This window comes from Heterocephalus glaber, unplaced genomic scaffold (genome assembly GCF_053883595.1).
Source record: "Heterocephalus glaber isolate CG9 unplaced genomic scaffold, H.glaber_assembly_v1.0 deba00001613, whole genome shotgun sequence".
Lineage (NCBI taxonomy): Eukaryota > Metazoa > Chordata > Mammalia > Rodentia > Bathyergidae > Heterocephalus > Heterocephalus glaber.
In genome coordinates this window covers 31,970,398-31,994,746 of record NW_028258384.1, presented here as the reverse complement: position 1 = coordinate 31,994,746, position 24,349 = coordinate 31,970,398, and the positions used below count along the sequence as shown (strand labels likewise).

General features: G+C 34.9%; 1 protein-coding gene across 2 annotated transcripts in view; it reads right to left on the bottom strand.

Moving 5' to 3' along the window:
- The window catches only part of Il1rapl2 (interleukin 1 receptor accessory protein like 2), a 647,009-nt gene that overhangs the window by 26,711 nt on the left and 595,949 nt on the right, over window positions 1–24,349 (bottom strand). For both annotated transcript variants that reach the window (XM_021241626.2, XM_087196707.1), the window contains exons 6-7: window positions 9,015–9,160; window positions 1,422–1,565 (exon numbers count right to left, since the gene is read on the bottom strand). In XM_021241626.2, the coding sequence (XP_021097285.2) occupies window positions 1,422–1,565; window positions 9,015–9,160 (290 nt within the window). The remainder of the gene's footprint in view (window positions 1–1,421; window positions 1,566–9,014; window positions 9,161–24,349) is intronic.

The window sequence follows — 24,349 nt, the reverse complement described above, 5'->3', positions numbered from 1 at the left end:
TCTTCATAGATTTTAATCTGTTTCTTGCATGTTTATGATTTTTGATGACAACAATGGCTATTTTCAAGACAAAAACATGGAATTAATTCCTTTTTTCCATATTTTTAATTTTTAAATTTTTTCCTTCGTACATGTTTGTAGCACATAATGATGTACTCATTGTGAAGAGTTCATACATGTACATAATACATTTTCCTTTCTTTATGTCCTCTTTTCCTCTCCTCTCTCTCCTCTCCCTTCATTTCTTGATCATCTTTCTTTTGGCAAAAGAACTATCTCTCTGTTTCCTATTATCTATATTTTATTTTGCTCCTTAACATACTTATACTTTGAGTTTCTCATGTTAAGAGAAACCATGCAGTATTTAAGTTGTGCGTGTGATTAATTTTACTTAACATAATGATCTTAAGGTACATCTGTTTTCCTATAAATGATTAAGTTCATCCTTCTTTATGGCAGAATAGTACTCCACTGTGTATAATATCACACTTTATTTATCAATACATCTATTGGTATACATACAGACAACTTTCTAGATTTATCTATTGTGAGTTTTGCTGCTATAAATATAGGTATGAATGTATCATTATAAAATAATGTCTTTCACGTGTTTAGGAAGATATCTAGGAGGAGAATAGCTGAATCAATTTGAATATCTATTTTCAGTTTTTTAAGAAATCTGCAAAATGGAAGAGAAATTTTTCAGCTATGTCTTGGACAAAGGACTAATATCTAGAATACATAAATAATTCAAGAAATTAACCCCCATGCAAAAAAAAATGACAAAAAATCTGTAACAGAAATGAATAGATACTTCTCAGAAAAAGTACAAATGGCCAATAAGTATAGCATCTCTAGGCTTTAGAAAAATGCAAATTAAACAACATTGAAATTTCATCTTACTGTAGAAAGAATGGCTATTATCAAGAAGTCAAGTAATAACTAATGCTGGTGAGGCTGCAGAGAAAAAGGAACCCTTCTTTTGGAAAAGTAAACTAGTACAGGCACTATGGAAATCAATATGGAGATTCCTCAAAAAAACTAAAATAAGTATTGATTTCTAATTTAATTCTTATCAAGGGATAGGTTTTCACAGCAATTGTTTTGTATCCTGATCAAGTAATGCCTATTCATTAACTTTTATTTGGAAATAATTTAAGGTCAATAAGCATCATGAAGACAAAACTACTCCAAAAAAATGCACACATCCTTTACCTGCTCCACATATTGTTAATGTTTTTCCTCCTTTATCTTTCTTGGTAAGTAAATTGTTTTCCTAAATAATTTGAGGTTAAGCAGTGTATGTCATAGCCCTTTCCTTGTAAATATTTCAGCAAGTATTTTCTAGGAATAGGACATTTCTTTTACATAGTCATAAATAAAATGGTTTCCTATAATTTGAACAATCAGAGATAGTTTACCAGCAACAGTTTCATCACTTCCAAAGCGTTGTCGGTAGAAGAGCATCAGTTCAATGTTATAACATTTATAGATGACCACCAGAAGTATAATGAGGAGGAAGATTGCTCCAAGGCCTCCAGCAAGCTCAATTTTGTAGATTAAGTCTGAAACAAACAGAGTAAACAGGAAATGGTAATTAAATCAGCAATACTTGGGAAGTTCCCATATTTCTGCTATGTAAGATGTATTACACATTCTGCTTTTTGTTTTGAGAACCATCTTGCTTATTGTTTTGCTCTTGATATGTTTGTATGAACTAGATTGCTGTCAGATTAACTCTTCCAAAGAGTGGGCTGATTTACCACTAAAAATGGTCAGTTTATCTGACAAACATACACTCCCAGTATATTTTGAACACATCTTTTTTCTCAAATGGACTTTTGTTTTAAATATATTACAGGAAACTATTGGAGCTCTTTTATTCTGGTTTCAGGGTAATGTTTTATTGTCTCTGTTAAACTGTCTTACTGGTTTATCAACATTATCATCTCATCTCTCTCAGGTTCCCAGCCCTATTCTTCTACAAGAGGACAACATCATAAAATTACTTTCAGTCAAATAAAATCTAATTAGTGAGACTTAACTGTTTCACTTAACTCCAGTGGTACATAACCTAAAACAACATAAGTGAAAAATATTAGCTTACCCATTTCCCTTACTATTTTTGGAATAACTGACTATAATATAATATATAATAATAGATCATATATAATTATATATTATAATTATATCATATATAATTATATATTGTAATTATATCATATATAATTATAATATATATGATATATCCATTGAGAATAAAAGAGAATGAGAAATCCAGAATAATCACATGGCCTCTGTGGCCAACACCAGGCTACATCAGCTTAGGCTGCTCCAGGGAAGCATCCTTAGAATGCTGAGAGTTGAAATAATTAAATCAGCACATAACAGAAGGAGATATAATATCTCCCATACTTAGGAAATAGTGAATTACCATGGTTTAATTAGAATGTTAACAATTCTAAAGAGTTTCTCATCAAAAGAAAGGAGGGTATCATAGGATTTCGAGAAATGGAAAGTCAGAAGAGGATTCAGTACTGTCAAAAGAAGAAATGTTAAATCTGAGAAGCACCAGACTGGAGATATAGTCTCCACTTAGGGACAGGAACATTTTGTGGTTTTATCATAATTAACTGGAATTATTTATAAGATTATCTAACCTCACTTTAATCTAATTCTGTAATTGTCAAATGACTATTCTATCACTTATTCAGTTTACCATGTAACCTAAAACTGAGTAAGGGAAACTAGTTCTGGTTTGTATATCATTTACTTCTGATTTGGGTTGGCATTAGTCTTTCTGGATGGATAAATTCTGGAGCATTGTCAAAATGGAGTTAGACCATAGTAGGCTGTAACTCTTGGAAACCAGATAGTTGAACACTCTCTGGGAATGTCCCTTACCTCTACATAGAATCATTTTTTTAAGATAAATTAAGCTCCATAAAACAATTAAGATCCATTTTTATAGTTTACAAAAACATAAACATAATATAGTCAAGTACTAGATTATATTATAGATGAAAACTTCAGCCAGTCTATTTTCTACTTGGTAAATAATCCCATTGTATAGGAATTATTAGTCTAAATCTGTAGGTGAATATTTTGAGACTCAGTAATTTAAGTCACTTGTCCAAGGTCAAGTACCTATGAAGTAGCCAAAATGGGACAGTGAACCCAGGTCTCTTAATTTCAAATTCAAGGTTCTTTTTATTACACCAAAATTCTATATGCTATATCCTGGAAATTTACAACAGAAAATTTTATACCTGGTCTTCCATTGAACTGTTGTTAGTACTTCCTAACTACATGTATCTTCTGGTGAATTTTGTCTCCTACCCTTTTATTTGTTTATTTATTTATTTGGTACCAGGTATCGAACTAGGATCCTTGTGCTTGTGAGGCAGGCAGCAGAACCACTGAGCTAAATCCCCGACCCTCCTGCCCTTTTAGTTCAAAGGGAAGAACTGTAATTGCTAGGTAGAATGGAAGAACTAGGCAGGTCTCAGATACTTCATTGGGTAGAACTGCAGAGTCCTGTAACTATAGCCAGGGAAAGCAGGACTCTTTTGGGTCCAGCATGTGAAGAGCATTGTTAGGTGGCATGAAAAGAAAAGTCATTTAGTTTCAAAAAGAAAGTAGTGTGAGAGGAGATGATGGTGGCCAGATACAGCACAGCCCATCAGGAAAATCATGGAGTGGAAATGCAACAAACAAACAAATGCCACTCTTTTAGAGTATGGAAAGATGGAGGAAGAATGGAGCCGCTATTGAGGAGAAACTATGTCAAGAAGGAACATTATGAAGGAATATGTAATGGGTAGAGATAAGAAATTGAAATCTAGTTCTGTCCTACAGGCTGTAAGTTTATTTTGAAATTTAAGCCACATAATTATAGGTAAAATAGTCTCACTGCACATTAATTTTGAGGCCATACTCTTTTTCGTTTGTTTTTTGTTTTTGCTTTGGTACTAGAGAGCAGGAAGCAGTGAGTGGGTCTCTACCATAAAGCAAGGAGAGAAAACAAACTTGCTTAAGAGACCTCTGTGGGTTTGCAAGTCATAATCTTTCTTGTTTTCTCACAACCTTACATCAGTGATACCTGATTAATAAGCAGTGTTGTATTGGAAGTGACACAACTTCCTCTGTTACTCTGAAAATCAATTTCTCTTTAATCTAAGGGCATTGATTGAATTGATTAAAAATATTTTTCCTGTTGTAAGATGTTCATTTTATGCTACAAATGTTATTCTTTCTATATCAATGTCTTTCTGATTTTTCTCTGTCTCTCTCGGTCTCTCTCTCTGTCTCTCTCTCTCTCTCGTTAGACAGCTTTCAACTGTTTTCAAAGTCACTGAATGGGAATTTTTCCAGCTATATGTAAACTATTTACACAGTAGAGTTGCTATAGGGTCGATGGAAAACTTCAGCGGCAGGCAAAATTTGCGTTCCCAAGAAGCAGACCCTTTTTTCAATAGCAAATTTATGGATGAAAATCTTGGTGTGAAAAAAACCATTATGGTTTTGCGGTCCATTTTATATAAATAACTTTGGAAGATATATAATGACGGCTGTTTAAATTGAAAACCCTGTACCTCTTTGAGGCTCATCCAGTTTTCTTCAATTAGGTCCAGGGAGTCACATCAAAAGTGGAACCTCTATCTTATGATTAGAAAGTAGAATTGCCATCAACTGAATGACACCCAGCTTTCATTTTTTCTTCTGTTTTCATTTGTCATTTACTTTGTTAGCAGGATCAATACTTCAAGCTGAAAGTATTTCATTTGTGCTGTGTCTTGTATACTTGTCATAGGATAGTTGTAGCCAAAATAGTACATATTTATGGGGTTGTAACTTTCTGGGCATCTAAGGTACATGGAGAGTTTGATGCAACCTTCTTATTTTGAACCCAGCTATTTCTTCACTGTGACATAAACATCAAATGTCACAGAATGTGACAAATAGAAGCAGAATGCAAGGTAAAAAGAAGGCTGGAAATGTTTGTGCTTATTCCTTTGACTTATAAGATGGGAAGCATGTTAGGAGATCCCACCTGAGGTCTTCTGCTATAATTTGAATGTTGATGTCCTCTGAAAAATCCTATGTTGAAATTAACACCAAAGTTATGATATTAAGATCTGTGACCTTTGGAAGACAATTAAGTACAAAAGGTAAGCAATAAATGCCTGCTATTTATGTTACTTAGTCTAAGGTATATTGTTACAGCAGCCAAAAGGATTAACACAGAAATTGGTCTTGAGAAATGGAATGTTGCTTTAATAAGTACCAAAAAATATGGAAGTGGATTTGGAACTGGGTAAGAGATAGAGGCTAAAAAAGTTTTACATTGCCATGAAAGGAAATTTTGGAGAGAGCCTGGTGTGGGCTCAGAGTTCTGCAGGGAAAGCCCCAATATTACTAGAGATTCCCGAAGTGGCTTTGATTATAATGTTTGTAGAAATATGGATAGTAAACTCTATTCTGTTGACTCAGATGGACATAGAGACCTAGTCCTTAGCAAATATGAATCTGCCAGTGTCTTGATCTTGGATGTTCCAGTTTCTAAAATTGTGAGAAACAAATTCCTGTTCTTTATAAATTACCTAGTATGAGGTATTTTATTATGGCAATTGAACAGACTAAGAAATTTTCCTATGTGATTGAGGACATCAGTATAGAGCATTAGCAATGGAAATGAAAAGAGATATCTAGTTATATGTTTCTGTTTTGTGGGAAAGGGAGTGTGTGCAGAGAAGCAGAAATGATTATTACACTTCCTTTGGCCCAAGTTCAGAGTCTGGGCTAAACAAATAAAAAAATTAGGATGGATCAATTACTGAAATTTAGTTGCACACACTACTTAATAATTTATAAGAGAATAAGGAAGTGGTAAGTACAGATAGAAGATGCATACAAAAACAAGACCTGACCCTGTTATTTGGATAGACTGAATATGAGTTTTCATTTTACAAAAACCTTTTTGCAGCTTATGAAATGATTTTTCACGTGTTTCTTCTCCGTAATGATCACTTAGGGAATTTTAAATATTTGGCTTATAGATCATTAAGAAGTTATTGTTCCATAAACAAACCATACTCGTACTCCAGGAGGGAACACCATAGTCACTGAAATCAGACTATACTGTCGAAAAAGTCCAACTCCCTAGTCTATGTTTTGTTTGCTCAAATATCTGGTCTTTGAAAAGAAGTCCCTTTCTGCCTGGCACCTGAGGCCAGTTGAGTTTTCAATGCCAAAGAAAAAAGTCTTTGAAAAGAGAAAAGACATTTAGTTAACCCAGGGCAGACATAAGTCAAGACAAGAGCACAGATCAAATCTCTTTGTCAATTCCTTTTATCCTTCCCCCACTTCATTGTGTAGGTCCTCTGTGAGGAGTTTTCATGCAACAAATACATTTGAACAATTATTATACTTTTTACACTAACGGCACTACAGTAAATCAAAGAGGAAAAGTACCTGTTCTCAAGGAGTTTACTTTATAGTTGAGGGAGGAAATAAGAAGCAAACAAATATACAATGTAATACCAAATAATAATAGATACAATAAAAAAACATAGGAGCAAGTAAGAGGAAAAAGGAAATGAAAGGTGATGCTCTTTTACATAGGGTGGCCAGGAAGGGGCTAGGAAGAGAACTGTGTGAAGAGAGAAAATGAATCATCTGGACAAAGAGGAAACAGCAAGAGCAAGGGGTCTGAGGCAGGCCTGTACTTAGTAAGTATGATAAACAGAAAGGAGGCTGTGTTTATGATGCTTGAAACAGATCATGGTAAAAAGTGAGATGAGATTGGAAATACAAAGAGATTGCGCAGTGCCTTGTAGGCCGTCATACAGGTTTGAGATTTCATTCAACTGGTACTAGTGGTTCAGACTACAGTGGAGGCAGTGAAGATGAGGGAAGTGGTCAGAATCTGAAGAGGCTTTGAAAGTAATAGAGAAAAAAAATTGAAGAATGACCCCAAGGATTTTGGCCTGAGCAACAGAAGGATGATGATGGAGATGAAGCAGGAGACTGAAGGATTAGGTTTTTAGGGAGGAGGAATTAAAAATCCTGTTTGGGACAAGCTAAGCTTGATATGTCTACTAGATCTCTACACGGCTTTGTGGAGTAGGCAAATGTATATACAAGTTTGGAGTTCAGGTGATAAATCCAGGCTACAGATATAAATCTGGGCGTTGTCAGCTTTTAAATAGTAAGCACAGCCATGAGATAGACTGGATTTAATCACCAAGCAAATAAAAGGAGGCCTGAAACCTGGGGAACTCAAATCTTTAATTAGGAAAATGACAAATAATATTGTTAGTTATGGTTTTATGCACATTTTCTTGTAGAGCCATAGTAGCACAGTTTTATAGAATGACTTTATTCCTAGTGCCAAATTTCTAGAAATTTCAAGGGCTTCTATTCATTGATTTACTTATTAAAGAGAGATGGATTTATTTTAAAACTAAAATAAGACTATTTCTGTGTCTACCGGCTCAATTATAGAAACTTTATTACTTTTCCTCATAGCAGGTTTTGAATTATGACACTATATATTTAGTGTAATTTATTTTGCTTAATGTTTACTATCTTTCCTTGCATTCTCACCTCCTCAAAGATGACAAGTTTCACAAGGACTTGAGGTGTCTATCTTACTCAGCAACCTATTCCTCATACCTAAATACCTTTTATCTGCCATAGAATACAGGCATATTTGTGGCCATTATTTTTTTCTACATGGCAGAAAACATAGTGCTTTCTACACATGAGTCCTCAATAATAAAAGAGAATTATAATCATTTATTTGAAGAGAATATATTCTAAAAATCTATTAGGTGCCAGGCACTGCTTATGTTGCTAGAGATACAGAAATAGAGCAGCATGATCTGGCATGGATAATCTCTGAATCTGAAATGAGTCTGAAATTGACAAGAATAATGATCTTTTCTACAACCTGTCTGGACACTGTAAGTACCTTCCCTTCATGTAGGTGGACTAAGTGATTACCTAGTGCGTAGGAAAAATTATGCAAACTCAATATAATAACAAACATTGCTTGAACATGATGCATTTCATATCCAATATATCACTATCATTTGAACTCAAAGTAACTCTACAAGGTCGGTATTATTACTTGTACTTCACAGATAAGGAAACAAAAGCTCAGGAAGTCTAATCAGACAAATTAGTCCTATTGAATCAGGTGTCTAAGCCATGAACTTCTGGACCCCGGTCTCCGGAATTCACTTTCCATATTTGATTTCTAAAGAAATCTGGCAAGCACAAGGTCCTGAGTTCGATTCCCAGTACCCCCCCCCAAAAAAAGTGTCATGGCAATGTAAGGGCCAATTCAGAAGCTTCTCTAGCTGTTGAAATTGTTGTTCTTAAGTCTGGTTTTATCCCTTTTATCTGTAAAATTAATAGGTTCTTTATTTTACCCATTTTATGCAACTTTTACCCAATCCAAAACTGGATCTAAAGAGAGACCTTCATAAATGACAAGTTATTTAGTTATTTCACACCCACTAGAGGCCTAACACCAGATCATATCACAAAATATAGTTTATAATTGTTATGATAATAATTGTAAAAATATTATATGGTATTACTAATTATTTTGTTTATTGCTTAGTTGGGGAATATAAAAGGAACATTGTTTTTTATCTGATAATCTCTAGCATTTTATTTAAACTATTTAATATTTAAGACATAAAAAGATGAAATATGTAGAAATGTTGAATGACAATCTATATTTTTTTGTAACACATAATTATAGCCAAAGATATTTCATCTTTATTGATTTAATGTATAATAAGACTTAGTTTTATTTATCCATTTTCTAGTGGTATTGAAGATCATAGATATTTTATGTTATGTACAGCAAAAGTTATTGTATTTTAAACAAAATACTTAACAGAAGTTTGTACTAAATGACAAAACAAGACCAGGAAAAGTATCTAACTTTACTAGTTATTGCCAATTAAACAAAATATAATTATACTAAAAATAAATACCCTTTTTACGAAGTAGGACACTGGCATGTTTCCGTCCATTTCGGTTTTCTACATGGCAGGTGTAATTAGCCAAGTCAGCCTCCACCACTGAGTCAAAGATGAGCGTCAATTCAACTTCTTTTTCTCCAAGATGCTCTTTGAGAAGCCTGAAATAAAGACAGTATTCTTGGCTGAATTGGTTTATTTTACTTGTGCAAAAGCCATGCAAAGTCTACAGGTGGTTACAGAGCCCTGATCCCAGGTCTCTAGATGGGACAGAGAGTGATGGCTCATTGAATGGTATGTGCTTGTGGGACCCCCCAATAAGTAAACAGAGAAAGTGGTACTTGACCTGAAGGACAAATGGAAAGAACAGAAGTGAAGAATTCACTTAGCACAACGAAATATTAATATGTCATAAGGCTTTGAAAAATGAAGCCAACATGATTTATGTGACAAAAATGAGGAAACAATGGGTTCCGTATTACAAACTAAGTTTATGAAAACTAATTTTATTTTTGTATCATGGCCTGGAAGCCAATAATGTGTAGGAGTATAGGTTTTGTGTCAAAGGTTAGAATTTTCACATTAGTGAGATAAAGAGGTAATGAAGAGGGCCTTGAAAGTAATTGCTGTATAAAAAGTAAACCAAAGATTACTAGTGGCCTTCTATCCCCAAATATCATTGAGAAGCTTGTTGTCTGATGCAGTAATATGCCCTTCTCCCTAACTCCCCAGTGATGATCACAACACCCTCAGGGCCCTGATGTCTCCTTACTCTTCTCTACGTTTGCTTCTGTTTCCCTTCTCACAGGAGAAACCCTGTCTTCTGTGACATTTTCTCCAGTCAGCTTTTTGCTTTCTCAAATGAAGTTGCGAAAGGCTTTGAATGTCCAGGAACAGGTGTTCTTCGCAGTGGAGCTGAGTTGACAGGATTTTTTTTCCTGAAGGGGTTCAAATCCCGTTTCTTTGAAGAGATATCCTTTCACAAATGATTAGTTACCTCCTGAGTGAGGTGAAAGTGGGCATCCTGCTGCCTTTTTTGTATCCTCTTGCCTTTGGCAAAGTAGGAACAAATTAAGAATCAAGTGGTGGTAATCTCACAGTTACATTCTAGACTAGGTTCTTAAATACATAGTATCATATATGCGACATTGGGGAAACAGAAATAACTCATCATTTATGGGTATATAAGTGCAGAGAGGATTTGCTGGCATTAAGCATGAAATTGGAAAAGACAATTGTGCACAGGAAAAAAAAAACAGATTCTAAGTATCTAATTCTTGCTTAATCCTTACCTAGCCATTAACTTCTTGTTTCCTTAATTTAACTCATCTTTAGGGAAAAATAGTTACAGTATTTATTTGTATCTTACATTTATTGTCAGAGTGAAATGAGTTAAAGTGATTTGACAAGTAAATAGCACTATGGACATGCAAAGGGATGTTATTAAATATAAACATTTTATTATTTGAAGTGAGATTGTGTAAATTTTGGATTCTCAAAAATATTTGTATTGTATGATTGGCATTTAAGATTAGCTTGAGGCCTGGGATTTAGCTCAGTGGTTTCTCCGCCTGCTGTGCAAGCTCAAGGACCTGAGTTCGATCCCTAGTAAAAACAAAAAAAAAAAAGATTAGCTTGGCTTAATGTATTCTGGCTCCTGTTTGAGAGAAGGAAGCACTTAAATTTCAGTTAATATAAAAGAGTTTCTAGCGTCTGAAAATCTCTTGTGCTGAAATTTGAAGACAAAAATATATGCCAAATTGATATGCTTTAAAAATTAACCTTGTTTATTCTTCTTTGAAATAATATACAAACTTAAGAAGTGATAATTTTAATATTCTTTTCTCTTTTTTGGTTTTTTAAGATAGGGTCTTGCTCTGTAATTCATGCTGGTCTTGAACTCACTATGTAGCCCAGGCTGGCCTCAAACTCTTGGCGATGCTCCTGGCTCAGCCTCCCGAGTGCTGGGATTACAGGGGTGTGCCACCATGCTAGGCAGAACTTATAACCATTTTGTAGCTCAAACATCTGTGGCTCAAGAAGTCTTCCCCTGCCTTTTACCTCTATGTACTATTACAGAAGTAGGTAAGTATAGATCTTTTCTCAACTAAACTTTTCAGGCCATATCTTATTGTTAGTCTATTAATACTTTTGCTGTCTGACCACAGCTATAATTTCCTCTTCTGTCTCTTTTTTCCAACAACCTGCTTAACCAAGAAAAAATTTGAAATTTACTACACTCCTGGTTTATATTAACTTTTGCTTCCTCCATTTTATTCCTATTACTAGTAAATTCCACCACACTCAATTCTTTTAGCTTTGTGTAACCTGTTTGCTGTGGAAGTATTTCCTGTAGTTACAGAAGCTACTTAGGTGCCACAAATTCATTTTGATTTAAAGCTTTACATGGAGGGCAGCCACTGGCTCTGCCAGACACAAGGAAGAAAGCTAATCCTTTTCCTCCCAACCAAGCCTTTCCCTCTGCATTTCTAAGACAGTTTCCAAAAACAGCTTTTCACGGGCTGCAGAAAAAACTTGGAGAGTGAATTTGAAAAACGAGCCTTGGTTCTTCTATTAATATATATGATGTGTCTTAATTATCAGATCTTAGAAACCTAGAGATGATTCCTTTCTTTGGAATCAAGACATAGGTTATAGTTATCTACAAATCACTTTGCAGAACAGTAATATTTTCCTATGAAATATAAGTATATAACAATCCATTAATGATTTTTTTGTTAGTCCCTAGTATGTGCCTAGCTCTGGGCTAAATTTTTGACTCATGGAGTTTTTCTTTTTGATCTCTAATGTAAACATTAAAATGCCTGGCCCATTCACCCATTCAGATTCAAAATTTAAATGAGAAGACAAAACTTACACAGTTGAAAAAATTATAGGGAGAATTAGGCAAAGCGGTGTGGAACCGTCATGCTTACCATAGAATTTCAAAGAAGGAAGAGGTCATATCAACTAGAAAAGGCTTGAGAAACTGGATTAAGAAAAGGAAAAACAATATTTTCCAGAAGAAAAAATATTGACAATCATATGCTTGGATCAAAATCCAAGAGGCTTGAGCCAGTACCAGTAGGAACATGTAAACTGTAATTGAATGCAGTGTATCAAAACACTACACAGTACCCCAATAATATGTGCAATGTTCATGTTTTATGTATTAGTTTAATATATATATATATATATATATATATATATTTTTTTTTTTTTTTTTGCAGTACCTGGGATTGAACTCAGGAACTTGTGCTTATGAAGCAGATGCGGTGCCACTGAGCTAAATCCCTGGCCCAGTTGAAATTAAAATATATTTTAAAATGTAATTAATGAAAATTTGGAGGTCCATTATGGGTGACCATTACAGATAAAAACTCTGTGGGTCTTAATCTAAATATCACTCACACTTCCATGAATTTTGTCTATAGGAGCACTATAAGTTCTCAGGGTGAAATACAGATAAAGGACCCCTTGTGCTTCTTCCAGGTAGAAAAGGAAAAGTAATTCCTTAAAAACAAGGCCAGAACATTCTGTTCTTTCAAACAACTTTCCTTCAAGAGAAGCCAGCCTATCAGAGTCTAAACTACTTCGGGTTTTACAAAAGCCAAATCTACCTAGGAAAAGAGAAATTTCCAACTCCAGAACACTATACTTCTTCTCTTATCTAAAAAGAGGTGAAACTGAGAAACACTTATGAAGATAACAGTTCAGGGGCCTGGGCTCTTAAAAGACTCAAACCTCATCATAGACTTGTGGAATGAATACCATCGTATCTATTAGGCTCCTATATGATAGCAAGGGATTATAGTTGAAATAGCTCCAAAGCTCAGACCTTATTTACAAAGGTAGTCTCTAGAAAACTCCAACAAAAACAGTGAAAACAAAAGCTAGAAAACTAGAGGAAATCTTAACTCCTGACACCAGTAAGTATAACACAGTAAACACAGTCCAATTCTTAGCCAGATAAACAAGAAATCTCACACTAAAAGTGTATTTACCTTTTTTTAAACCAGTACATTATATCTGGCATTCAATAAAAAGTTAAAAGGTATGCTAAAAAGCAACAAAATAAACAAGAAAAAATCCCTTACAGTTTTAAGCAATAACGTAATAATCAGAGCCAGGCTCAGATATGGCAGAGACTTTAGAATCATCAGACTGAGAATAAAAGATAACTATGATTAATATGTTAAGGGCTGTAATGAAATCAGTGGATTGTGTGCATTAACAGATGAGTAATGTAAGTGGAGACATGGAAATTCTATGAAAAATATTAAAAGAAAATATTAGAAATTAACATACTGTACAGAATGAAAAACGCCTTTGATGGGCTCTTCAGTTGACTGAATAAATAAACAGTTTGTAAGCTTAAAGATATGAAAATAGAAACCACCTATACTGAAATGCAAAGAGAAGAGGAATAAAAACAATTTAATAAAATATCCAAGTAGTGAGGGAAAATTACAAAAGGAGTAAAATGTATTTAATAGAAATATGGGATAAAAAAGAGAAAAACTGAAATATTTAAAGTAATAATACTTGAGAACTTTACAAATTTCATGACAGATACAAATTCATAGATCTAAAATGCTCAAAGAACATGAAGCAGAGTAAATACAAACAAATTTCCCTAGGCATATCATACTCTAATTGCAGACATCAAAGAAATCAAAGGTAAAAGCATCTTACTTGTAGAGGAACAAGAATAAGGTACACAACAGATTTCACTTCAGAAAATAATAAAGCAAGAAGAGAGTGGAACAAAATAATGTTTGCGGGGGGGGGGGGGAAGCAACACTGACCTAGAATGCTGTATCTAGCTAAATTATCCTTCCAAAGTGAAAGTGAAATAAAAATCTTCTTAGACAAACAAAAACTGGGGATGTCCCAAGTTTAGAAAGCGAAAATATTCAAGAATTTAAGAGAAAAAATTATACATGTCAGAAATTTAGATCTACATAAGGAAAAGAAGTGTGTAAGAGAAAGATTAAATGAAGATAAAATAAAATCTGTTTTCACTCCTTTTTGACCTAACAAGAAATAATTTGTTCTAAATAATACTCATGATATATTTTTTGTTATAGCTTATGCATAGACACAATTAAAGACAGTGGTGTTACAAGGAACAGAATGGAGGAATAGAGAATACTTTGTTATAAAATATAAGCATTATCTGTGAAGGAGTGTGGTTCTTATGTTTTATAGCAAGATTGACCCCCCTAACTCTCATGCACTCAGAGGTGGTACTTTTGGAAGTTGTTTGGAACATAGTGGCACTATAGCTGATTTGCTGTTGGAGATGGGGCCAAGTTAGTGGCGGGCCACTAGGAGCAAGACTTGGAAGGGTATGTCTCCCTTGTGGCTTCCCCCTTTTTCTCTCTGTTCCTTGACTTCCATGACTTGAGAAGCTTTACTCTATCAGACCCTTCCACCCCACCCTTCCTGCCTTAGAGCCTGGTGACTATGGTTGGACTGAAATTTCTAAAACTGTAGGCCAACATAAATATTTCCTCCTTTAAACTATGGGTTCTGGGTATCTGTTCCAATGATTAGGGATGTGACTAAAACAGATTTTGTTGCCAGGAGTGGAGTTCTTGCTGTGACTGTAGTTGACGATGTGGTTTAGAAGCCTTTGCAACTGGCTTGTGGATGGAGTTTGAAAAAGCTTGGCAAAGCCAGTTAAAAAATCCATAGAATGCTTTAAGCCAAGATTGATGGGAGATTCTGGTTGGAGTACAGCAAACCAGAATGCTCACAGGAATGTAGACAGTAAAGACCAGGCTCCAGAAGTTTCAGTTGGGAACAAGGACTCCATTGGCAGTTGAGCAAGAGGTCATATGCATTAGGCTCTGGCAGAAAATTTACATTTTCCCCATGTTCTGAGACTTTGCCAGAGACTGAAATTAAGAGCAGTGAACTAGTTAGACTGGCAGAAGAAATTTCAAGGAAGCCCAACATTCAGGTTGTATCATGGGCACTACCAGCAGTTTTAAGTGAGGTTTATACTTAGAAATGGGAGACAAAAGCTCATTTGAAAAGTTCAGTTTCACCAAAAAGGAAGCACCTATAAATTTGGAGTCTTAAAGAACATGGTTGCTGAAAAGATTACTATTAAAAAGAACCCATCTGTTGTCCCATAAGGACAATATGAATGATGTTTTGAAGGCCTCTTAGGAGTCAGCAAGATCTCACCTTTCACAAGCTCAATGGTGCAAAAAGTGAAAGACTGCTTTGAGAAGAGAGTCTTGGGGTATTCTGCTTGAGCAATGTCACCTAAAGAATTGATTCTCTGGCATTCAGTTCACAGTGCTCAGTCATCCAGGTACTTGGAGCTCTCTGCAGCTATAATCTAAGAGGCCCGAGCTATTGCTTGAGCTGGCAGAAAATGTTAGCACCATCCACATGAAGCTAGCTTTACAAAGATGCAGAATGCAAGAGTTGTGGGGTCAGGGAGGCTTCCATACAGGTTTAATTTTTTTAATTTTTTAAAAAATTTAATTTTTTTTTGTACTGGGGATCAAACTCAGGACCTTGCACTTGCGAGGCAGGCATGGTGCCACTGAGCTAAATCCCTGGCCCTCCATTCAGATTTAAAAAGAAGACTTGAGAAGCCAGGCAGTGTGTACTGAGAAGGCAGGTGATGAAGCTGTGAGAGTACAAGCAAAAGTGCAGTGGAGACCCTATAAATATTGACAAGTCAGAAACATGGAATATCTGCTGAGGAAAGTCACAGGCAGTGAGCAAAGCAAGCCCAAGAGAAACCCCATCAGGAGTGCAAAAAAGCAGTGCTATAGAAGTGGTATCATCTAAGTTCTTTGTAGCTCACATCTCCCCACAAATTGTCCTAAGTGCGGTATATGGAGGTAAAGTATTTGGTATTTGCCCTGTTAGGTTTAAATCTTGATTTTTGTCCCATTCCTTTATATCTCCCCATTTCTCCCTTTTGGAATGGGAATGTTTATCCCATGTCTTGCAGGTTTAAAATGTTTATCTTTATTTTTGACTTTTACAAGGGCTCAAAGTTTATCTTGACTCTCAGCAGAGAGGTGTTATAGCTGAACTTCTGTTAGGAGAGCCTTGTTGGAAGTGGGGTACTGGAGGCATGACCCAGAAGTACATATCTCCCTTATAGGTTCCTGCCTCTCTCTCTGCTTCTTGGCCATCATAGAATGAGCAGTTTTCTTCACCAGACCCTCCCACCATGCCCTTCCTGCCTTGGATCCTGCCGATGATAGAGTGAAACTTCCAAAAATTGTGTTAAAATAAACCTCTCCTCTTTTTACTTGTAGGTGTTAGGTATTTTTTTCTGTGGTAAGGAAAGTGACAAAAACAGTGGTGTTATTGGAAAGTATACTTACATTAGTTATAAGGTATAATGTAATCTCTAGTGCTACAACTAATATTTTTGAAATATAACTGATATGATAAGAGAAGAGAAAAACACAATAATAAAGAATGCTCAATTAACACAAGAGAAGGCATAAAGACTGGAGATGAATGGACCCAACAGAATAGCAAATAGAAAATTGGTACACATATAGTAGATGTTTAGCCAACTATATCAATAATCAGTATAAATGTGAAAGATCTAATTACCAGCCAAAAGACAGCATCAAAGTGCTTTTAAAGAACAAGTCCTAACTCTGTTGTCCCTAAGAAACCCACTTTAAATATAAAGACAGAGACAGATTAAAAGCAAAAGGATGCACAATGATATATCATGTTAAAAATAATTTCTCAAAAACTAGAGTAGGCATATATTAATTTCAGACAAATGAAACCTCAAAAATTATCAAGACTAAAGAGGAACATTTCATGACAAAAAGGTCATTTCTAAAAGAATACATAAAAACCCTCAACATATATGTATCAATCAGAACATCAAGGTACATGTGGCAGAAAAATGATGGTACTACAAAGAGAGACAGAAGAATCCAATACTATATTTGGAGAAATCAACATCCCTCTATCAGTAACTAGCAAATTCAATAGGAAGAAGAAAATAGCAAGAATATGGCTAAGCTGACTAGCAATAACAATCAACTGGATCTAATAGCAGTTACATAATATTTCATCTGACAACAGCAAAATACACATGTTTCTCTAGGTCATATGAACCATTCACCAAAATAGAACATATTATGATCCATAAGAGATGTCTTAGCAAACATAAAACAATACAAACAATGCAAAATATTCCCTTAGACCACAATAAAATTGAACTGGTAGAAAGTAAATAAATATAGCAATGAATTCCAAACTGCTTGGACATTAAACAATACACTTCAAATATAGGTCAAAGAAGAAATCTGAAGAGAAATTAAGCATAATTTGAAATAAATTAAATTGAAAATACAATTTGAAAAATTGGAGAGACTCAATAAACACTGTGCTTAGAAAGAGATTTATAGCAGTAAATGCATATTTTAGAAAAGGAAGATCTAAAGTAAGTCAATTAAGTTTCTATTTTTCAGAAACTAGAAGAAACGAATTTAATTCAAAGTTTGTAGGTGAATAGGTGTTATAAAAATCAGAGGTAAAATTACTGTAATTATTAACAGGAAAGCAATATAGACAATCAACAAAATCTGAAACTAATTCTTTGAAAAAAACATAAGATCTATGAACCTCTGGCCGGAGTTGGACGAGAAAGAAGAATCACAAATTATTAAATTATAAAATTCAGATATGAAAAAGGGGCCTTAACTACTGGTAATAAAAGGAGATAATGAATAACAAAGCCCACAAAATTGAGAATTTAGGTGAAATTCCTTGAAACATACAGTATATTAAAATGTGGGCAAAGAAAATTATATACGCGAATAGTCAAGAGCCCAGAAATATATTCATAGTGAACACAAATATAATGAAGTAATCATTGACAATGAACAAAGGCAGTTCATTTGAGCAATCATTGTTTTTCCATAAGTTGTGCTAGAAAAATGGCACTTCTTTGTGCAAACAAATTAATTGAGATGCTTACCTTATAATTTTCACAAAAATAAACTCAAAGTGAATCATAAGCCAAATGCAAAGCACACAATTATAGAGTTTGTGAAACGTCACACAAGAAATGTCTGATTTGTTTTTAGTATGGCAATGATTTTTAGATGAAACAGTAAAGGTATAGTCCATGAAAAAAATTGCTAAATTGGACTTCATAAAATTCAAAACACCTATCTTTTGAAAGTTAAGAAAATAAAGACAAGCCACAGAGTTGGAGAAAATATATGCAAACCACACTTCTATTAACAACTTGCATGCAAAAATCCACAAAGATCACATAAATCTCAACAATAAGTAAAAAGACCATCCAACTAAAAAGTGAGCAAAGGGCTAAACAAATAGTAGATTATAGAAGACAGACAGAAAATTAAGCACCTGAAAAGATACTTAATTACATATCACCTGGAATTTTAAATTAAGGCCGTGTCATATATCACACACTAAATGGCTAAAATAAAATATTCTTTTTTTATTCATTAAGTTTATTGGTACATTTTAGGTATACAATATGATGATATTTATCATTGGGAATTTGTACCTTTACATTATATATCTTGGTTCTTATTTTTTTCCCTATTACCCTGCCCTTCCTTCAACCCCTGAACCCCTCCTTATTTACAAAGGCTTTGTTTCCATTTTTTCCTTTTCTCATATTTATTCCTTTCCCTTCTTTTCTTTCCCTTACCCCTCCCACTTCCCCTTCCTCTTTGGACCTTTTCTTCCTATTTCACATTATCTATTATACATTTTGATCCTTATTTATTCTTTCAGTTTCTCACACAAGAGAAACTATTCAGTACTTACACATGGGTGTCCTGTTTATTTCACTTAAGAGTGTCACCTCAGTGTGCATCCATTTAGCTATAAATGTCTCTAGTTTCTCATTCTTTATGGCTGAATAGTACTGCATTTTATTTTTTTAAGAAACCCACATCCTGTTTATCCAGTCATCAGTTGATGGGCATTTGAGCTGTTTCCAAGTTTTAGCTATTACAAACTGAACATGGATGTCCACATATCACTGTGATATGATGCTTTTAATTATTTTGAGAAGATATTCAGCAGGGGAATAGCTGAGTCAAATGGCACCTCCAATCCTAGTGTTTTGAGGTATCTCCATACTTATTTCCGCAATGGTCGCACCAGTCTACACTTCCACTAACAGTGGAGAAGGGTTCCTTTTCCCCCACATCCCCTCCAACATTTGTTATTGGTTGTTTTCTTGATAGCAGCCATTCTTTTTAGAGTTAGGTAATATCTCTGCGTTGTCCTCATATGCAAGCTTTTTATGGTGGCTTGGAATCCACCGTTTCCTCAGGCAATGCCTAGTGGGGCTCTCTGTGGTGGTCTGACCCTAATGCAGTCCTTTGCCTGGGCCCCAGGGTCCTTCATGTCATCTTTTGAAGTCTAAATAGACATAGCTATTCCCACACAACTCATGTAGTCTCTACTTGCAGAGTTAGTCTCACATGTACTCCATTACAGCTCATAGCTCATAAATTGGTAGACAGATTCACAATCAAGTCAGCCTAAACCATAGCCAAGTTGGTTGAAGAGTGTTGTATCCAAATGCAGGTAGCAGAGGATTGATGTAGCCCTAGAAAGTAATGCCAAGGTCTTCCAGGTGCTATGGATTTTTGTGTGTTGACTTTGTATCCTGCCATTTTGCTGAATTTATCAGATCTAAAAATATTCTAGTGGAGTATTTGAGTCTTCCATGAAAAAGTCTTATCATCTGCAAAGGGATAATTTGAATTATTTCTTTATCATGCGTATCCCTTTTATTTCTTTCTCTTGCCTGATCACTTTGGCTAAATTTTCAAGTGTTACTTTTGAACAGGAGTGGTAAAAGTGGAAATTGTTGCCTCATTCTAAATTTTGGAAGAAATGTTTTCAGTTATTATCCATTCAGCATGGTGTTGGCTGTGGGTTTGTCATATATGGCTTTTACCAGTTGGAGGTAAAATCTTTTTACACCCATTTCCACCAGAGTTTTCACCATGAAAGGATGTGAGATTTGGTCAAAAGCTTTTTTTCTGACTCTATAAAGATGATCACAATTTTTATCCTAAGTTCTATTTATGTGGTATAATACATTTACTGCTTTATGCATGGTGAACCCTCCTCACAGACCTGGCATGAATTCAACTTGTTCATGTACGATTTTTTAAATGTGTTACTGAATTCTGTTTGCAAGAATCCTACTGAGAAATTTTGCTTTTATATTTATCAATGATACTGGTGTGTAGTTTGCTTTTTAAAAAATCTTTACTGGTTTCAATACCTGGATACTTCTAGCTTTATACAATGAATTTGGAAGTATTCCTTCTTTACATCGCATAGAAAAACTTGAGGTGCATTTGTGGTAGTTCTACTCTAAGAATCTGGTAAAATTGAACAGTGCATTCATCAGTTTAAACTTCACTTACGTGATAGAGATTTTATTCCTGCATTAATCTCTTTGCTTGTTATTGATCTACTTAAATTTTTCCCATTAACTTTATTGGTAAATTTTAGGTATACAATACAGTTACATTCATCATTGGGACCTTGTATCATTATATGAGTCTCTTGGTTCTTATTTTTTTTCCCCTTCCCTTGCCCTCCCTTCACCCGCTCCACCCTTCCCTATTTGCAAAGACCTTGTTTCCATTTTTTTCCTCTTCTCATTTTTTTCCTTTCCCTTTTTTCCCTTCCCCTACCCCTCACAATTCCCCTGCTCTTTTAGAACTTTTCTTCCTGTTACTCAATATCAGTTATACATTTTAAAAATTACAATATTAAGATCTAGGAGACATTACCACAGATTTTACAGAATTTAAAAGGATATAGAAAGCATATTACAAAAATCTTTTCGAAATAAATTTGACAACTTCTAAGAAATAACTTAGAAGATAAATTAATGAAAATAACTCTGGAGGAAATATAAAATTTGAATAGCACCTATTAAAGAAAGTATATTCCTAGCTTGAAAACCTACCTATATGGCAATGGCAGGCTCATCAACATTTTAACTGATAAATTATATCAAACAATTAAAGCAGAAAAAAGAAGGAACACTTCTCCCCTCATTTTAGGAACTCAACATTGTGCTAATCCTAAAATTGGATAAAGATAATAGAAGAAAAAAGTATGAACATAGATAGAAATTTGTTTAACAAAACAAACTATTAGAAGTCAGATCTGGCAGGATATAGAAAGTGGTTTTGTTATAGGGATGGCAATGTTGGTTCAGCATTGGAAGATCCACCCCCAAAAGTCATCATTTTAACAGAGGAAAGGAAAAAGCCATATGATCCTGTCACTAGTTGGAGAAAAAGTATTGGGCCAAATTCTACAGCTGTTCATGGTAAAAGCTATCAGGAGAATAGAAGTAGAACAGAAACTTCTGAACAAATTAAAGACATGTACTCCATACTTCCAGCGAGAACACCTTGCATGAATGGAGAAGATACAATGCTTTCTCCTTAAGGTGGGGAACAAGGGCAGATATGCTTAATCTTTATCTTTCCATTAAATTTTGAAACCTAGTCCCCACCAAAACAGTCTGGAAATAAAATGACACAACTAGGATAGGATTGGCATGGCTGAAGCAAAATCTTTATATGTAGATAAAATGATCATCTACAGAGAAAATACTAAGAAATCTCTAGGAGCCCCTAGAACTTGTACTTGAATTTAGCAGGATTAGAAAACACAAGGAATATATAAAAATTCAGGTCTGTGTATACTTGCTATAAATGAAGAACTGGATATTGAAATTTAAAAGTTATGTAGGAGTACAAAGGACCCAGAAAAGCCAAAAACAAAACGAAAACCAAAAACAAAAACAGTGTTGGAAGACGTTTAGCACCCAATTTTAAGACTTCTTCTAAAGCTACAGTAATCAAGGCAGTGTTGGTGTAAGGAAAGACATATAGATTATTGGACTAAAACAGAGAATCTAGAAATAGAACCACACATATATGGTCCACTGAGTTTTGAAAGATTATTTAACATTAACATTTTATAGAATATAAACTCGATTTAAGAGCCGAGGAAGAGATAGTGTCTTCAGCAAATGGCACTAGAACACCTGGTATCCATATATAAAAAAATTAACCTCAACCCTTTTTTTCCATACATGAAAATAACTTGAAGGGATCTATGAACCTAAATAAGAAAGCCTAAAAGCATAAAACTTTAAGAAGAAATTATAAGGCAAAATATTTATGAATTCAGGGTAGGCAAGAACTACCTAGGATAAAGAAAACATGATGTATAAAAGAAAAATATTGATAAATGAGATTCCATCAAAATTTAGAACTTTAAATGACATCATTAAAATGAAAAGTAGTCCTTAAACAGACCATATTTACAATGCATATAACCTATGAGCAGACTATATAAAGAATTCTTAGAGCTCATTAATAGACAACCCAATTAAAAAGTAGACATAAGAAGATGATAAATAGCCAGTACAGCACAAGGAATGGTGTGCAACTCTAGAATCAGAAAAATACTAATCAGTACAATAATAAGATTGAATTATACACTCATTAGGGAGATGAAGTCAAAAGTTTTAAAAGCCTTGTCATGACTTTTTCTTTTTGCTGGATTCTGCCCCTTTGCCTTTAATTTGTCATGCCCAATAGATTCATTCTGCTGGGTTTCCTGGGGTTGTGATCCTCATTGTCTTTTCCTAGGGTATTGTCTAAAAATTTTTGGAGTGCTGGTTTGGTATTCATGAAGTTCCTGAGGTGCTCTTTATCATCAAAGTATCTTATTTCTCCATCAATTTTGAAAGATAGTTTTGCAGGGTACAGCAATCTGGGTTGGAGGCTGTTTTCCTTTAGGGCTTGAAATACATCACTCCAAGCCCTTCTTGCCTTGAGGGTTTGCATTGAGAAGTCTGCTGTGATTCTGATGGGCTTTCCTTTGTATGTGATTTGTTTCTTTTCTCTCACTGCCTGTAGAATTTTATTCTTCTGTTAGATTTCTGGAATCCTAATTATTATATGCCTATGTGTAGATATTTTTTGATTAAGGCTAGCTGGAGTCCTATATGCCTCACTTATCTGTATGTCAAGTTCTTTTCCCCTCCTTGGGAAGTTTTCTGCCATCACTTCTGTGAACAGTTTTTTTATGTCATCTGCACTCTCTCCTCTTTCTTCATTGACTCCAGTCAGCCTTATGTTATTCTTCTTTGCATCATCTAGCAGCTGCTGGATTGATTTCTCCTGTTCCCTTACAATTTTAAAGCAATTTTTCTTTTCCTCCTCACTAATTGCAATCTTACCTTCTATATCTGAAATTCTATCCTCACATTGGTTCATTCTGCTGCACAGACTTTCAATGGAGTTTTTAATCTCTTGGAAATCTGTTTGTATCTGTTTTATGGATTCCATTTGTTTCCTATGTTGGGATTCCATCATATTCCTGAGATCCTCTATTTTTTTTATCTGTGTCCTCTCTAGATTTAGTAATCATGTCTTGCACCATGAGCAAAATCTTTGGTGTTATCTGAGTAATTATTTCTGATTTCATTTTTCCCAGATCCTCTTTCGTTGCCAGTTCAGAGAGTCCAGGTGGTTGAGTATCAGATTGTTCCATCTTGTTTCCCTTTGTGGTTGCTGTAGGTGATCCAGAAGTCTGTTTTTGAGGCTTGTTTATGTGTCTTCTCATTTCCACGGCGGGGAGGTTCTTCTGGTGCCCACATGGCTCACCTTCTCTGCCCTAGGAGCTTGGGATGGCAGTGGGGGAGCTTCCTTCCTGGTGCTGGGACTGGCTGAGCTTTACTGCCCTAGGAGCCTGGGATGGAGGCAGGGGAGCTTCCTTCTGGGTGCTGGGACTGGCTCAGCTTCTCTGCCCTAGGAGCTTGGGATGGCAGTGGGGGAGCTTCCTTCCGGGTGCTGGGACTTTCTGAGCTTCACTGCCCTAGGAGCCTGGGATGGAGGCAGGGAGCTTCCTTCTGGGTGCTGGGACCACCTGAGCTTCACTGCCCTAGGAGCCTGAGATGGAGGCTGATCTACTTAAATTTTTAATATCTTCTTGTTTCAATCTTGGCAGGTTTCTGTGTCTAGAAATTCATCTATTTCTTCTAGATTCCTTGATTTATTGGAACATAAGTTTTCAAGGTAGTTTCTAATAATCCTCTGGATTTCCCTAGTGGTTTCTCTTGTAAATTCACCCTTTTCATCTCCAATTTCATTAATTTGGAATTTCTCTCTTTCTTTTGATACATTTTGCTATAATTTATCAATCTTGTTTATCTTTTTAAGAAATTAACTCTTTGATTCATTGATCCTTTGTTTTTAAATCTCAATATCATTAATTTTCACTCTGATCATCATTACTTT